At 41.5% G+C, this 16,714-nt stretch overlaps 1 protein-coding gene across 4 annotated transcripts in view; it reads right to left on the reverse strand.

Moving 5' to 3' along the window:
* Positions 1–2,186: 2,186 nt before the first annotated feature.
* The window catches only part of abch1 (ATP-binding cassette, sub-family H, member 1), a 50,347-nt gene continuing 35,819 nt past the window's right edge, over positions 2,187–16,714 (reverse strand). For 2 of the 4 annotated variants that reach the window (XM_055172305.2, XM_055172306.2), the window contains exons 17-20: positions 16,063–16,166; positions 13,259–13,418; positions 12,706–12,810; positions 2,188–4,962 (exon numbers count right to left, since the gene is read on the reverse strand). In XM_055172305.2, the coding sequence (XP_055028280.1) occupies positions 4,856–4,962; positions 12,706–12,810; positions 13,259–13,418; positions 16,063–16,166 (476 nt within the window). In that variant the 3' untranslated portion in view covers positions 2,188–4,855. Of the gene's footprint in view, positions 4,963–12,705; positions 12,811–13,258; positions 13,419–16,062; positions 16,167–16,714 lie in introns of all 4 variants that reach the window. The other 2 variants (XM_055172303.2, XM_055172304.2) reach the window with 2 other exon arrangements.

Genomic DNA, 16,714 nt, shown 5'->3' on the forward strand with positions numbered 1-16,714 from the left:
CAACAAAATTATGAAAATATTTTAATCGCTATTTGCATGATAATTGTTTAACGCTGCCACACAAAATAAATAAAAACCACAATGCTCACACAATGATTTCCCTTATCTCATGTATTAATATTTTTTTATTGTAACAATTTAAGATTTAATGATTTCCCTTATCTCATGTATTAATATTTTTTTATTGTAGCAATTTATGATTTGCAAAAATAACTGTTGCATCTGTGTAGATTAGATAAGCAATGCGCGTTGTGCATGCTATACATTATGGTCAAGCATGCGCCCTTAAAATAGCATAATGAACTACGCGCAACCCGGCAATGACTTTAGACTAGTTTTTTTGGTTAGTAGCCCAATTGTTTTTTGAAACTGCAAAATAGCATAAGAGATGGTTTGCGCCGGAGCACGCCTCCTTTTTTGCGCTGAACCGCCCAGGGAGCGCAAGTTCATTCCCTAGTTTGCCGACGTGCGTCTTTGGAGGGAAAAACCCGCTGTGCGCCGGTGCAAAATACGAAATGATACATGCGTCACTGACAAAGTCAGTTGCGCTGGGTGCAAGATAGGGCCCTAGATCAGAACTCCTTAAATTTATTTGAAAGATCCACATAACCCTAAGGGGGCATGCACATCAAAGCTTTACGCCGCTGGCCGGCAAAGGTTTTCAATTGTTTTCATTGGAAGCGCAGCGTACTTCAAAAAAGCCAGCAACTGGCGTTTTTTTTTGCACTGAAACTCGACACTCTGAAAAATATTCAACTTTGAGTGAAAAGCTCAGCTCGTCAATGTCAGTTCTCACACAGCCATCCAATCACAGTGTAGGAGGGGCGGGACAAATACCACAACAACCAACCGGTGCATCGTACAACCACTGATAAACAAAGCAGAAGTATCACAGAAGTATATTCAGCTACATAAAAAAGCTTTGGTGTGCATGCTTTCAGCGCGGAAAAACTTCCAGCTGCTCACATAATGTTTGTAACTTTAATTTTTTTTTAAAATGATACAGTAAAAAAAGTAAATTGGAGAACTCTAAAAAACCTTGACGTATACAGTTAAAAACTGGAATATTTATAAAAATGTTCTAAAGTACAGTCTCGAGACCATGACCTGTCTCCAGTACACTTGCATGCTAAAATAGAAATAATATCCACAAGATATAATAAATTGTAAGCTTGGTCTTTTAAAACCGGTAAAACAATTTTTCAAACAGTCTGCATGTATGGATCTAATACTGACAAACAGCACGAGAACTGTAACACTACAGACAACCAAGCGATGGTATGTCATTAGCTGAAGTCACTAGCTGACGTAATGCACCTGACTCAGTCTACCCAGTGGTCTAACCCCACATTCATATTTCCTCTCATCACTGCATCACTGGCATATTTCCACAGAGTTCTAATTAAAAAAAACTTGACATGAATCAGTAGACATCAGATAAGATTAATTCCAGTCTCACTTTAAGTTGCTTTATCTTTATTTCCATACTAGCATGTTGGAAGTATTTGACCTTTGACCCACATCTTAGAAAAATGTGCTTTGAGTTACAGGAAGACTCATATTTTGAAACAAATAAGCTTGTGATTTTTATAATATTCCTTAAAACCCAAAAGTGATCTTAAAGTAAGCAAAAGTTTGAAATGCAGAAATGTTCTTGGGTTGGTAATGGAAAAGATGGGGACAGTCCCTGCAACAAATAAAAACACAGATGACATCATTAAGATCAGTCCTGCTTTATCTTCACAGCAGACGTAAAAGAAACTTTGATAAAAACACACAAAACAAGTAAATGCTACTGTAGTATTGACCTCTTGACGTGATGACTTATTATGTGAGGACACGCTGGCGCGTCACAGGACCGGAAGAAGACGAGAAGTTGTGGTTTAAAAGTGCATATTTTTTTATTTTTCTTGCCAAAAATGATAATCATTTCGCTAGATAAGACCCTTATGCCTCATTTGAGATGGTGGTGAGTAAATTATCTGGATTTTTTTAAGAAAATGGACTAATGATCCTTTAAACTTAAGCCAGACTGAGAAAATATAAAACCAGCAAGGTCTATTACAAAATTCAGCTGTAAGCAGGTTATTGTATATACCGTAAAGTTTGTTTTATCATTTTAACCACCATTTATACACTTTTTAGGAAAAGTTTCAACAAATGGTTTACTCACAGTTATCTCTGCAACACTATGTAGTTTTTTTACCTTTAAATAATGTCTCTAAAATTATTTCAGTGATAGAACATCTTTTAACTGGACAAATTGTACTGTTGCTGCAACCTGAGCAGCCTCCTAGCTGCTACAAGCACACTCTGAAAGTGGCGGTGGAGGGTAGGAAACACAGCACCGCCCCTCCCCCTGCCTGCAGAAGAGTCTCTGATACCAGGCACTGTTGCACTTTTCAACCACATGGGGGAGCCGTAAGTCAATTTTACATGGAAACTACATAGTGTTGTTTTAAGCTAAATCTAATGTGAAAATTAGCCACTTTAGCTTTATATGTGGCCTAGATTTGTTCAGTCTGGCTGTGGGTTAAATACTTAAAAATAAACATAACCAGAACCTGTTCAAAAAAGATAAAGGTATAAATATCCTAATATTACTTTGAGATTGCAAGAGGAACACAACAAATTGACAGAAGTTATAAAAAGAAAGGGAAACACATGTAAGCTTATATACCCAAAAATATTTTTACCAGTTTTTATTAAACATGTTTGTATTCTGACCATCACATATTGCACTCAAAATTAGCCATATATATATAAAACATAACATTCCATATAATTCAGAGTATGGGTCTGCACTGTAATGTTAGCACTGACTTCAAATGCAAACGTTGACATTCATTCTTCCTTCCATTTTCTTTATGGCACTTAGTAACTTACAACTATCACAGCAAAACCACCAGTGTTAAATTAACAGTGATGATAATCCACACCCAGGGTGTTAAAAAAAATTAACACTGAATCAGTGTTTTTTATATTCTTCACCAAAACCATCACAACACTGCTGTATGGGGTCTATCATGGTACTAATATCAGCATCAACAAGCAAATCATATTATTTTGGCTTTTTGTTTTACAAAAACAAGAAATCAAGAGTCAAGTACCCAGCTAAAGGTAAAGCGAATCACTGTTATGGTGACTTCTTGTTATTAATCTTTTCTTCAGAAATTGTGGTTGTTCATCATCTGGTGGCTGGTGTTCATCATTAATGTTGATTCATCACTTCATTATCTCATCAACATCATCACTGAATCAATTAGTGTTCCTTTTTTAACATTAATCTTTAGAGTATATACAATCCATACCATCTGGGTGTGTTTTATATATACACAAAGACCTGGTTTCACAGACAAGGCTTATCTAAAGCCATCTTTTAGAAAAAGACAAATTAATGGCACTTTAGATTTGTCAGTGCAAGTAATTTTCTGTTGAGAGCTCCAACATGTATTTAAGTTTAGGACTAACCTTAAGCCTTGTCTGTGAAACCGGGGGTGACCGTGAGAGTGTTAATTTATTACTGGCGGTTTGATGTGTAGTAACAGTCTAGAACAGGAGTGGGGAACCCTGGGTCCCGGAGGGCCACCGTCCCGCAGAGCCCAGCTCCAACCCCAATCAAACACACCCGAATTTAATGTCCAAGTAATCCTGAAGACACTAGCAGTTTCTCAATGTCAAGGATACTTCCTTGGCAGGACTAGTCCTTACAAGTCACTTCCTTCAGAGGCTAGGCAAGGCTACTCTTAAGCATTTGGAGAACACGTTAAACGGAACAGGCTAGCAAGTGCACTTCATTGCGTGATTGAAAGGTGTGCTTTCGGTACTGCGCACATAGGATTGTGGGGGATTTCAGCGCGTGAAGATCGCGAAGGATACACATATGCATCCTTTCCTGTATATGGGATATTTCTCGAACGAAGGACTCAGTCCTTGGCTGAAATTTCGAGGATCCTCGAGATTGGAACAGTCCTTCGACGGACGTCGATGACGTAGCATCCTAGAAATTCTGGCTTCCGAGGATCCTTCCTTAACATTGAGAAACGGCTTTTAATTTGATTTTTCAGGTGTGTTTAATTAGGGCCGGAACCAAACTCTGCAGGACAGCGGCCCCCCAGGACCAGGGCTCCCCCACCCCTGGTCCAGAACTATCAATATGCAGCAATTAGAAAATAAAACATTGTGCAAAGGGGGGATTGTACACTGCTGTATATTGCCCAGAAAACAGAAAAAAATATATATATAAATGAAGGGGCACAAGGGTGGGCAACTACAGGCTTCCACAAAGCAATGCAGGTAGGCAAGTTATGCTATCTAAGGTATACTGGCACACAAGGCATTAAACATTCAGGCACACAGAAGCTAGTCTGTACATTTAATACACAATACATAACCCAAGGGAAAGAGTATGAAAGTTGTGCTTAAATAAACATTTGGCAAACCCCAGTAACCAAGTTATGGTCTCCACTAATTGAGTTTTGGTTCTTTTTGCGTGACTGCTTTTTGCCTTTCTTAAAACGTCTGAAGCCCATGTGAAACTCAAAATAAGTGACACGTGATATGATCATTTGTAATTACTATCTGACCAAAGATGTGCTGAAATCTGTGTCTGATCTCTTAGATGGTTAATAGATGCCCTGAGTTTCATGCTGATGGTCCTCAGTCCTGATTACCAACTCCTGGAAAAATGGCATCTTAATGCGGCTCAGATTTGTAGATCTAAATGTCAATGATTTTTCAATCAGTTTGTCCGGGCACACACTCCATAGGCTTCCATAGGCTGTGCTGATGAAACCTGTGTGTCGTCTGATGCCGCTATCTCTAATCTAAAGCACTTTTAGCTTGGCACTGTCTCTCAACTTCTCAACTTCAGAATGATAGTCGCCAGCATGAGGAAGAATGTGTTCCAGCCCAGAGTGACAGCAAACCCTCGCCAAACCATCATACGGGACAAACCCCAACCTAAATGTGGTATTAGAGAATCAAAGATGGTTAGTGCCAGAACAAGATTTCACACTAGACAATAAATACATGTAAATTCATAAACATAGCCTAGTCTAAGCCTACAATCAAGAATCACCAAGCCTGTTATTATTATAATATAATCCATTTCAAATGTACCTGTTTTGATGTGATGCACCTAAATTGTGCGTAACATCAAAACAAACTGTGGTTAGTCACACTCTGAATGTTTCACACTATATGCCAAAGGTGGGGTCTGCTTAGTTATGCCATCTTTCTATATAAATGAGTGGAAAATCAAACAAAGCACTACCAGTTAACATGACTCCTCCCAGAGTAATGCCTCGCTGATGTCATAGTTAAGCTCTGTGTACAGCCCGTATCATTCCTGTAACATCAAAGAGCCTCACCTCTGATCTATGACAGTATTAGGCGTCTTTAACTTTAATACTTTTTATTTGTTTGGAAACTTAAATATAAAATTATTGGCGTCCTTCTTGCCTTTTACAGTCTACCGCAGCAGTGCTGTCAGTAGGCATAAAGACTTGCACTGTAAATAATTGAAAGAGGAGAGATTAGATAATCAGAGAGTCAAGTGTCCTGAAGTCTACTGTAATTTAAGATGTTTGTATCAGAGAGAAAATGTTAGGCAGGTGGGGCTTCAAGATGACAGTGTGGGCATTCATATGTATTGGCTGATCACAGAAGACACGTTGGATGTGTAAGGCGTGTGGGTAGGAGTGTTAAACTGAGGTGTGTGATGTAAACTACAGAGACAGTTTTTGTGAACTGTACAAAGGAAAATCAACTTGTCCCAAACATGGAACTCGACAACCATTGAGTTTGTTATATATCATCAGTCATCTAGGTGTATACACACACCTTAACGTGTACAGTACATTTAGTAAAGTTCTTTACAGGATGTCAGAAACAAGATAACAAATGGATACATGTCAAAATCTGAGCTCGTCAAAACATAAAACAACAAGTGAAGAGCTCAGATGCAAAAAAGTGTGTCTGACAAGTTTTCTTGTAAATTAGCATTATTTTGATAAGACCCTTAATGGATTCTGCCAACAAACTGGTACTTAATAAATGGCCTGAAGCGAATTCGAAGTACAAGATTTGATGAGCATATGAAGAGTTTGGTTCCAAAAGGCAATAAATCCATTTTGAGTAATTTCAGTAAAAAGTTACCAAGAAAGTGACAAGATGAAAACCACTATTTTCTGTTACAAACTTTCACATAGCATCTTTATGTTATAAAAACATAAAATATTCAAATCCATAATTTGATTTTCAAAGAATTATAAAAAAAAGGAATAATTTTTTTCCACAAAATGCAATAAATCCATTTCAAGTTTTTTTCAAAATGCTATAAATCTATTGAATCAATATATAAATGTGCATTCATCTTTGCCATGTTATATTCATTTAGTTGACTAGTGGTATTAAAATTAAACATTAATGGCATTAACCAAAACACTTACTTTGTCATATTAAGTACACTGTCATTGCTGAGGTTATACTTGGGATGTCGTCGCTGAACTTTTTTGACCGCGATCAGCTGTAAAATGTTTGGTCCTGCTCAATTTTTGTAAAATAAAAGTTTTTCATAAGATCCCCTGGGGTCAATGTGTTAGCACGAGAGAGCTTGATGCTGCCAGGGGGAACAAGCAACCGGCATTTTCCGTCTTCCGAGTGCTTCTCACGTAAATGATTAGATGTTGATGGCTTTCGTTTCTTTCTCGTCACAGAAAACCCCCACAGGTTAACAATGCCATCAAAGTATTATTTTGTTTTTGTTTGTTTGTTGATCACGAAGTACAATATAAGGGAAAACTAAGATTCCGTGTACTCAACGCGCCACTATTGTTAGTTTACAATGCGTGTAATGGTGCGCTGTAATTTGTGGAGCTGATTTATTGCGTTCTGTAGAAAAGGAGGGGTGGCGTTTATCGTGTTTTAACGAAAAAGATGACAGAATAACACGGCGGTTATTGTATTTTGCGTAAAATTAAGATTTTACATTTAAATAATGACCCAATATAATACTGATTTTGGCAGTGTTGTGAATGAGACACCTGCTCCGCCTCCCGATCACCACCAGAGGGAGCCATCCCCTGAATATTAGTGTTGGTCAAACTACACTACCCACAAACCCACATACCAGGACTGATTGCCTGCCACCTGACCCAAATCAAAGACTGCCTATTTAAGCCAGACTCAAATGCCACCTCAATGCGAAGTCTTGATTTGCTCTGTCTGTCATTTCTGAGCGTTTACCCTGTCTGTGTTTATTTGGTTACCGGTTTTGATCTGTTATTTGTTATTACGATTACTTGCTGCCTGCCCTGACCTTTTGGATTGTTTATTGACTACGAGACTGCCTTATCTATATTGTGGTGTATGCTGGTGTTGATATTCTGCCTGTCTGACTACGAGAGTAATAAAGCCTGCAAATGGATCTTCCATCTCAAGGTGCTTCATTACAGAAGACTTCGCCGCAGAGTGATCCAGCGGCCATCTCTCAGCTCTCAGTCGAGCTCATTACTCAAGCTCAGCAACTTGCAGGACACCAGGAACAACTCGCACGTCTCACCAATCTCACGGGTGAACTTGTCACGGCCGTACAGGCTCTACGAGGATTAGCCGCGGCGGCTAACGCTGCACCAACCAAGCCGCCACCTCCCGCGAGCCCCGCGGTGTATCCAGCTGCCAATCCACGATTAGCGTTCCCCGACAAGTTCAACGGAGATCCGGCAAAATGTAAGGGATTTCTGATGCAATGCTCACTCTTTGTTACACAGCAGCCAGCTTTGTACCCCACCGAAGCTAGTCGGATAGCTTTTGTATGCACGCTGCTCACGGGCAGGGCATTGGAATGGGCCACAGCGGTCTGGAAGGAGGACGGCACCAGTTTCGACAAGTGTTTCAACATACTGCAGGAGGAGAGAGCGCAGAGGAGCGTTTACTGAACATCGTCCAAGGTAACCAATCAGCTGCTGAATACGCCTTAACTTTCCACACACTTGCTGCTCAGGCCGGCTGGGATGACAAACCGCTAAAGTTAATTTACCGACGAGGATTAAATTATGAGCTACAGTCGGAACTGGCCTGCCGCGACGAGGGAAGAGAATTAGCAGATTTCATTGAACTCTCTATCCAGATCGACAATCTGATCCGAGCTCGCCGCGCACCCCCTCAAGTACATCAACCTGAACTCGCTGAACCCATGCAACTGGGCTTCACTCGCCTCACTCCAGAGGAGAGGGAACGTCGGATTCACCACCAACTATGCCTGTACTGCGGTAAACCCGGCCATTTACTATCATCTTGTCCCACTCGACCTCCCAACCAAAGAAATACCCTGGTGAGTTCAAACATTTTCTCACCTCACTCTAATAATAACATCCAGATTGAAGTTCAGTTAAAGATGCTAGGAAGAGTGATTCATACGCTAGCCCTCATTGATTCAGGAGCAGCAGGGAACTTTGTTCGCCTAAATGCCATCCCTTTAATAAAGTGTCCCTCTCGTTTGGCAGTGGAGGCGATAGATGGAAGACCTCTCGGAGATGGAGAGATAAAATTTCTAACACAACCCTTACTTCTGCAAGTTGGCTCACAACACCAAGAGACCATTCAGTTTCATGTCATTACTTCCCCTCATCACCCACTCATTCTGGGACTACCTTGGCTACAGCAACACAACCCCGTAATCTCGTGGACAGAGAGTCGCATCACTGACTGGGACACATCATGTAATGCACACTGCATCACTGCTCAATCATCTCTCCAGCTCAACGCCACCATTACCACATCCGAATCTCCCAGAATCCCCGGGTTACGAGAGGTTTATTCAGATCTCGCGGAAGCGTTCAGCAAGGAAAGGGCATCAGAATTACCACCTCATCGCCCCAGTGACTGTAGCATCGAGTTGCTACCTAACGCTACGCCCCCTAAAGGCAGGATTTTCCCTCTCTCTCAACCCGAATCTGAGGCCATGAAGAAATACATCAACGAAGAACTGGCCAAGGGCTTCATCCGTCATTCAGTTTCACCCGCTTCATCAGGGTTCTTCTTTGTTAAGAAAAAAGATGGGAGTCTACGACCCTGCATTGACTACCGTGCCCTGAACGAAGTAATTGTCAAATTTCGCTACCCCCTACCTCTGGTCCCGTCAGCCTTGGAACAACTCAGAAAAGCCAGGTTCTTCACCAAGCTGGATCTTCGCAGCGCTTACAATCTCATCTGCATTAGGGAGGGTGATGAGTGGAAGACCGCCTTTTCTACCCAGTCTGGTCACTATGAATATTTGGTGATGCCCTTCGGCCTTTCTGTCAGTCCGTCTGTGTTCCAGTCCTTCATTAATGATGTCTTCCGGGAGATGCTCGATCGCTGGGTGATAGTATACATCGATGACATCCTCATACATTCAGAATCACTCGAAGAACACATCCAGCATGTACGTGCAGTGTTGAAACGTTTACTCCAGTTTAAGCTCTACGCCAAAGTCGAAAAATGTGAGTTCCATAGCACCTCAACATCCTTCCTGGGCTACATCATTTCAGCCGAAGGGGTCGCTATGGACGAGTCTAAAGTGCAAGCTGTAATCAACTGGCCACAACCCACTACCATTAAAGAACTCCAACGCTTCCTAGGATTCGCCAACTTCTATCGACGATTCATTCGCAACTTCAGCATTACTGCAGCACCTTTAACAGCCATGACTAAGAAGGCTCCCGCTCGTCTCACCTGGTCTCCCGAGGCAGTCACCGCTTTCCAACGGCTCAAGGTATGCTTCTCCACGGCACCCATTCTTCATCACCCTGACCCTGCTGTACCCTTTCTCGTCGAGGTGGATGCCTCTAACACTGGACTGGGAGCTGTACTGTCACAACGACAGGGTCCTGCCCAAAAGATGTACCCATGCGCCTACTATTCCCGTAAGCTTAACTCCACTGAACGAAATTATGATGTGGGCGACCGCGAACTCCTCGCGATGAAATCAGCATTCGCCATTGGCTGGAGGGTTCGCAGCATCCATTCACCGTCCTAACCGACCACAGAAACTTGGAATATCTTCGTTCAGCCAAGCGTATGAATCACCGACAGGCACGATGGGCCATGTTCTTCACCCGATTCAATTTCACTGTGACTTATCGCCCAGGTACGAAGAACACTATAGCGGACGCTCTCTCACGCTTGTACCCAGACTCCAGTGCACGCTCCTCTGATGAAACTATCCTACCAGACACCATTATCATGGCTCCAGTTCAGTGGGATCTTATGACTGAAATCGACCAGGCTAACACGCTCTCTCCTCCTCCTGATGGCTGTCCACCCAACAAGACTTTCGTACCCGAGGACCTTCGTTCCAGATTACTCACCCACATTCATGCATTCCCCAGCTCCGGGCATCCAGGCATTCCTGCTACAATCAACCTTGTTCAGAACAAGTTTTGGTGGCCTTCTATGTCAGCCGATATCACCACATTTGTCAGAAATTGCTCCGTATGTAACATCACAAAAGCCTCTCACCTACTCCCTGCTGGCCTCTTACAACCTCTGCCCATTCCACAACGGCCCTGGTCCCACATTGCCATAGACTTTGTTACCGATCTGCCTGTCTCCAACAACAACACAGTAATTCTCACGGTCGTCGACCGTTTTTCTAAAGCCTGTCGCCTCATTCCCCTACCTAAGCTACCTACAGCATTTGAGGCAGCAGAGAGCCTGTGTAACTACGTGTTCAGATTCTACGGTCTGCCTGAAGATATTGTATCTGATAGAGGTCCCCAATTTACATCACGCATATGGTCAGCCTTCTTTAAACTCCTCAATGTAAACATCAGCCTCACTTCTGGGTACCATCCACAGGCTAACGGTCAGACAGAGCGTCTTAACCAAGAAATCACTCGCTTCCTACGTTCCTACTGTCATCAGAACCAGGCGGATTGGAGTCGTTACCTGATGTGGGCAGAGTACGCCCAAAACTCCCTCATAAAGCCAGCCACCGGTGTCACTCCCTTTAAATGTATCCTCGGATACCAACCTCCTCTCTTCCCATGGACGGGCGAACCCTCAGAACTACCTGCTGTCGATGGTTGGTTCCACAGAAGCGAGGAGACATGGAACGAGGCACATCACCATCTGCAAAGAGCTATCAGAAGGCAGAAACTCCAAGCTGATCGTCTCCGCAGAGCTCATCCTGACTACCAACCTGGGCAATGGGTCTGGCTCTCCGCTCGAGATATCCGCCTTCGACTTCCCTGCAAAAAACTCAGTCCCAGGTATGTGGGTCCATTCAAAATTATTAGAAAAATTAATCCTGTTTCATATCGATTGGCATTACCTTCCACTTACCGTATATCTCCCACTTTTCATGTTTCCCTGCTGAAACCCGCTGGTGGTCCGAGAGGGGAGCGAGAGGAGGTGGCCGCTCTGCTAGGTCCACCGCCCCTGCTGATCGGCGGCGAGGAAGCGTATCAGGTCCATGACCTTCTCGACTCTAGACGCCGGGGAGGTTATCTTGAGTACTTGGTCGACTGGGAGGGGTACGGCCCCGAGGAGCGCTCTTGGGTAAGGGCGAGAGACATCCTTGACCCTTCACTCACCGCCGAGTTCCATCGAAATCACCCAGACAAGCCGGCCCCTCGACCTCGTGGTAGACCCCGGCGTCGCACACAACCTCGCTTCGGAGCCGCTCGAAGGGGGGGGGCTCTGTTGTGAATGAGACACCTGCTCCGCCTCCCGATCACCACCAGAGGGAGCCATCCCCTGAATATTAGTGTTGGTCAAACTACACTACCCACAAACCCACATACCAGGACTGATTGCCTGCCACCTGATCCAAATCAAAGACTGCCTATTTAAGCCAGACTCAAATGCCACCTCAATGCGAAGTCTTGATTTGCTCTGTCTGTCATTTCTGAGCGTTTACCCTGTCTGTGTTTATTTGGTTACCGGTTTTGATCTGTTATTTGTTATTACGATTACTTGCTGCCTGCCCTGACCTTTTGGATTGTTTATTGACTACGAGACTGCCTTATCTATATTGTGGTGTATGCTGGTGTTGATATTCTGCCTGTCTGACTACGAGAGTAATAAAGCCTGCAAATGGATCTTCCATCTCAAGGTGCTTCATTACAGGCAGTAACTCACTTTTTTTAAATTGCGTTTATTGCATTTTGGAACCAAACTCTACATATTTTATACGTTTCAAGAGCATTTATTTAATATCATTATCTCATTTAGGTGGCATATATCGTTTTTTGCATCTGAGCAAAACATTTATTAGGCCTTGCAGTGTACATGCATTCTAATTAAATGGCTCCACTATCTGTTAATAAGTACAATGAATCAAGCAAACAGATTGTTTAATTGAATATTAACTGTAAAAATGGTTACTTATTTGAAAAAAAATTGTCATGTACCACTGATTTAATGTAATGTAATGTAATGTATGTAATGTAATGTAGTTAATTTTTTTGTATTAATATTTACCTAAATAAAAAACTGTGTGCAATCGAATATTAGTTTTGATATTGAAATTGGTAACAAATGTGCTTTCTACTAAAATGAGTAATGAGTTTCTACCTCTTTAGAAAACGTTCCTACTGTGTGTTTTAGTTTTGGTATTGAAATTGGTAACAAATGTGCTTTCTACTAAAATGAGTAATGAGTTTCTACCTCTTTAGTAAACGTTCCTACTGAGTGCGTGCATGAGAGCACATACTGTACCTCTATACATGATACAGCGCAGGGCTTCAGATGCATAAGTCTGGGGTAGAACCAGACTCAAATAACGCAGAGGATATGGTATGCACTCGACCGGCCAAATGACACCTACAGAAGACAGATCACAGATTTTATTAAGTTAACACTTTCTTCTGTGCAGAGAAACACAAATAGTTCCTTTAGATCCTTTATTAGTGTACATCTGTGTAAGTATATTTTTGTAGTATGTCTGTGTTAAGGGAAGAACATACATGAGAGTGCAAAAGCTTGTATTTGTGAACTGTGTTTTTGTTCATAATAACCAGTAAGTGGGGTCAATTTCCTCTTCCACTTCTTCACAATAACCAGCCATATATTTTATATCGTCCTTTAATAATCACTCATCTTTATTCCATTATCATTTTACACACTGTAAAATCAGATCCATTAATCCAGTGTACACACCCATATCATATAGCCCTCATACAGCCCTTATTACATTTCTTGGACTAAACCATTTGAGGATTGGGAGAAATTTAAGGATGGTATTGACCCTGACTGAGTGTCAGAAGCATACCGCTAATGATGAGGTTAGGGTAGAAAATTCCAAGAGCCGCCTGATTGGCTGACTGCTCGTCATCAATAGCAGAGGAGATGACCAATCCAAACGAGATTCCAGTCACACCCTGAAGCACAATCAATAAAACCACTAGAACCAAAGATCCTTCATTAGGAATCTGCAGGAGAGAAACAAAGATGGTGATTATAATTACAAGAAAGAAAGAATTAAATATACACTCATCTAAAGGATCTTTAGGAACACTTGTTCAATTGCTCATTAATGCAATTATCTAATCAATCAATCACATGGTAGTTGCTTCAATGCATTTAGGGGTGTGGTCCTGGCCAAGAAAATCACCTGACGGAATGTCAGAATGGGAAAGAAAGGTGATTTAAGCAATTTTGAGTGTGGCATGGTTGTTGGTGCCAGACGGGCCGGTCTGAGTATTTCACAATCTGCTCAGTTACTGTGATTTTCACGCACAACCATTTCTAGGGTTTTAAAAGAATGATGTGAAAAGGGAAAAACATCCAGTATTTGGCAGTCCAGTGGGCAAAAATGCCTTGTTGATGCTAGAGGTCAGAGGAGAATGGGCCGACTGATTCAAGCTGATAGAAGAGCAACTTTGAAATAACCACTCATTACAACCGAGGTATGCAGCAAAGCATTTGTGAAGCCACAACACGCACAACCTTGAGGCGGATGGGCTACGACAGCAGAAGACCCTACCGGGTACCACTCATCTCCACTAAAAATAGGAAAATGAGGCTACAATTTGCACAAGCTCACCAAAATTGGACAGCTGAAAACTGTTGCCTGGTCTGATGAGTCTCGAATTCTGTTGAGACATTTAGATGGTAGAGTCAGAATTTGGCGTAAACAGAATGAGAACATGGATCCGTCATGCCTTGTTACCACTGTGCAGGCTGGTGGTGGTGGTGTAATGGTGTGGGGGATGTTTTCTTGGCACACTTTAGGCCCCTTAGTGTCAGTTGGGCATTGTTTAAATGCCACGGCCTACCTGAGCATTGTTTCTGACCATGTGCATCCTTTTATGACCACCATGTACCCATCCTCTGATGGCTACTTCCAGCAGGATAATGCACCATGTCACAAAGCTCACATCATTTCAAATTAGTTTCTTGAACATGACAATGAGTTCACTGTACTAAAATGGCCACCACAGTCACCAGATCTCAGCCCAATAAAGCATCATTGGGATGTGGTGGTATGGGAGCTTCGTGCCCTGGATGTGCATCTCACAAATCTCCATCAATTGCAAGATGCTATCCAATCAATATGGGCCAACATTTCTAAAGAATGCTTTCAGCACCTTTTTGAATCAATGCCACGTAGAATTAAGGCAGTTCTGAAGGCGAAAGGGAGTCAAACACAGTATTAGTATGGTGTTCCTAATAATTCTTTAGGTGAGTGTACAGTTACTATATACAAACATTTCCATAGAACACTATATTCAACATTATGTTGCTAAAACAATATGTATGTGTAGCATTTAACAATACATTGTTAAAAGATCTATTGTATCTCTTTTCAAATTGTTATTCAAATTGGACTTATGATTTGAACATAATGGCATGATACAATGCCAAAATTCTTGCACAAGTGTGAAGAGTGTCATCGCCCGCAGCTTTTATTGCCTGATTACACAGTGCATGCCAGTCGAAGCAGTGTCTATAATGTTACCACAATTATTGTACATTTGGTTCTTTTACCAAAGGAATAACTTTGTTGCCACTGTGGTTAAGCACAAATTGCTAGAATCAGCAAACTAAGGAATAGTGTATACATTTATATGGCTCATTGCTAAAAATCCTTACAAGATCTAACAAATAGATAGATATATATGTAAGGAATAATTGACGACGGGCCGTTGCACAAGGGTGTGCATTATTTTCAAATATTTAAAGGACCGGAGTCAATTATTCTGCTTATACCACTGTTAAACATTGCTCTGGTGCCTATTTTTAAGACATTTGACAGGTTAGGTTTGCAGTTTACAGAAAAATAATCAGCACCCATTTCTCAGCCAATCAGAATTAAGCATTCAATAAGCCCATGGTATAAATATATACAAATTACATACCAAGTAAATAAAACGAAACCAAAACATATTAAAGATTTTTAATTATTTAGTTAATGAATAAGGAAAGTGAAAAATCATTCTGGTTAATTTAAGTTCAAGTTAATTCAATTAAGGTCAAGATGTCTTGCTTCAGATGCTTTCGGCCCCATTACAAATGCGTGCAGAGAATCAATATTATGTGTATCAGTTTCTATCCATTAAGCTTACCTTAGGTTGGACCAATGTTACTACAGTTAAAATAAGCTAACTGAGACTCCAATCAAAATCCAAGATTTCTTCTAAGCAATCAAAATGAAGGTTACACAAAAATACAATAAAGTGACATTGTCACAAAAGTGACTTTCAGGTTATTCCAAATCTGCACAAATTACTTTGTTCTGCTGAACACAAAGAACAATATTTAAAAAAAATTGTAACCAACCAGATCTGGGGCACCACTCACCTCCACAGTATTATTTTATTTGTGGGAGTCAATGGTGCCCCAGATCTGCCTCATTGCAAACCATTTTCAAATGTCTTCCATTGTGTTCAGCAGAACAAAAAATGTGTAAACATGTTTAGAACAACTTGAGGGTGAGTAAATGATGACAGAACTATCCCTTTAACTTTTCATTAATAAACAGACCACACACATTAAGATTTAAAACCAAAACAAACACAGATCTTCAACTTGAGACAAACAGGTATTACCACTAACACACACAGACAGACTCACTTTAAAGACCAGCAGAATGAAGATCAGCAAAAGGATGATCTGAACGCTGATGACAAAGAGCTGTGAAAAAAGGTGGGCCAGCATGGTCTCCAAAGAACTTACACCTACAAAGAAACACACACGCACGCGCGCGCGCGCGCGCGCGCACACACACACACACACACACACACACACACACACACACACACACACACACACACATTAATGGAAGACATACAACACATTCATTTAGATGTTGTCATGCTGCTCATAATTTCAGCTGCTGTTTCTGGTTAAAAAGCTCCCCCTGGTGATGAATATCCAAAACTGCCCATTGTGGAAGACACCCCTTCCCATTGTGCATTAAAGGGATAGTTCACCCCAAAATAAAAACCCTGTCATCATTTACTCACTCCCATGTTGTTACAAACACGCATAAACTTCATCAGTTCAAACACTGATGAACATGAAGGATGATATCTTGAAAAACGTCTACAACCAAAACCTCGTGGACCCATTCACCTCCACAGTATTATTTTTTCCTACTATGGAAGTGAATGGGGTCCACGAATGGCCTGGCCACAAACACTTCTCAAGATATCCTCCCCTGTGTTTATCAGAACAAAGAAATATATGCAGGTTTGTAACAACATGAGAAGGAGTAAATGATGAC

The sequence above is a fragment of the Misgurnus anguillicaudatus genome, chromosome 7 (genome assembly GCF_027580225.2).
Source record: "Misgurnus anguillicaudatus chromosome 7, ASM2758022v2, whole genome shotgun sequence".
Taxonomy (NCBI): Eukaryota; Metazoa; Chordata; class Actinopteri; order Cypriniformes; family Cobitidae; genus Misgurnus; species Misgurnus anguillicaudatus.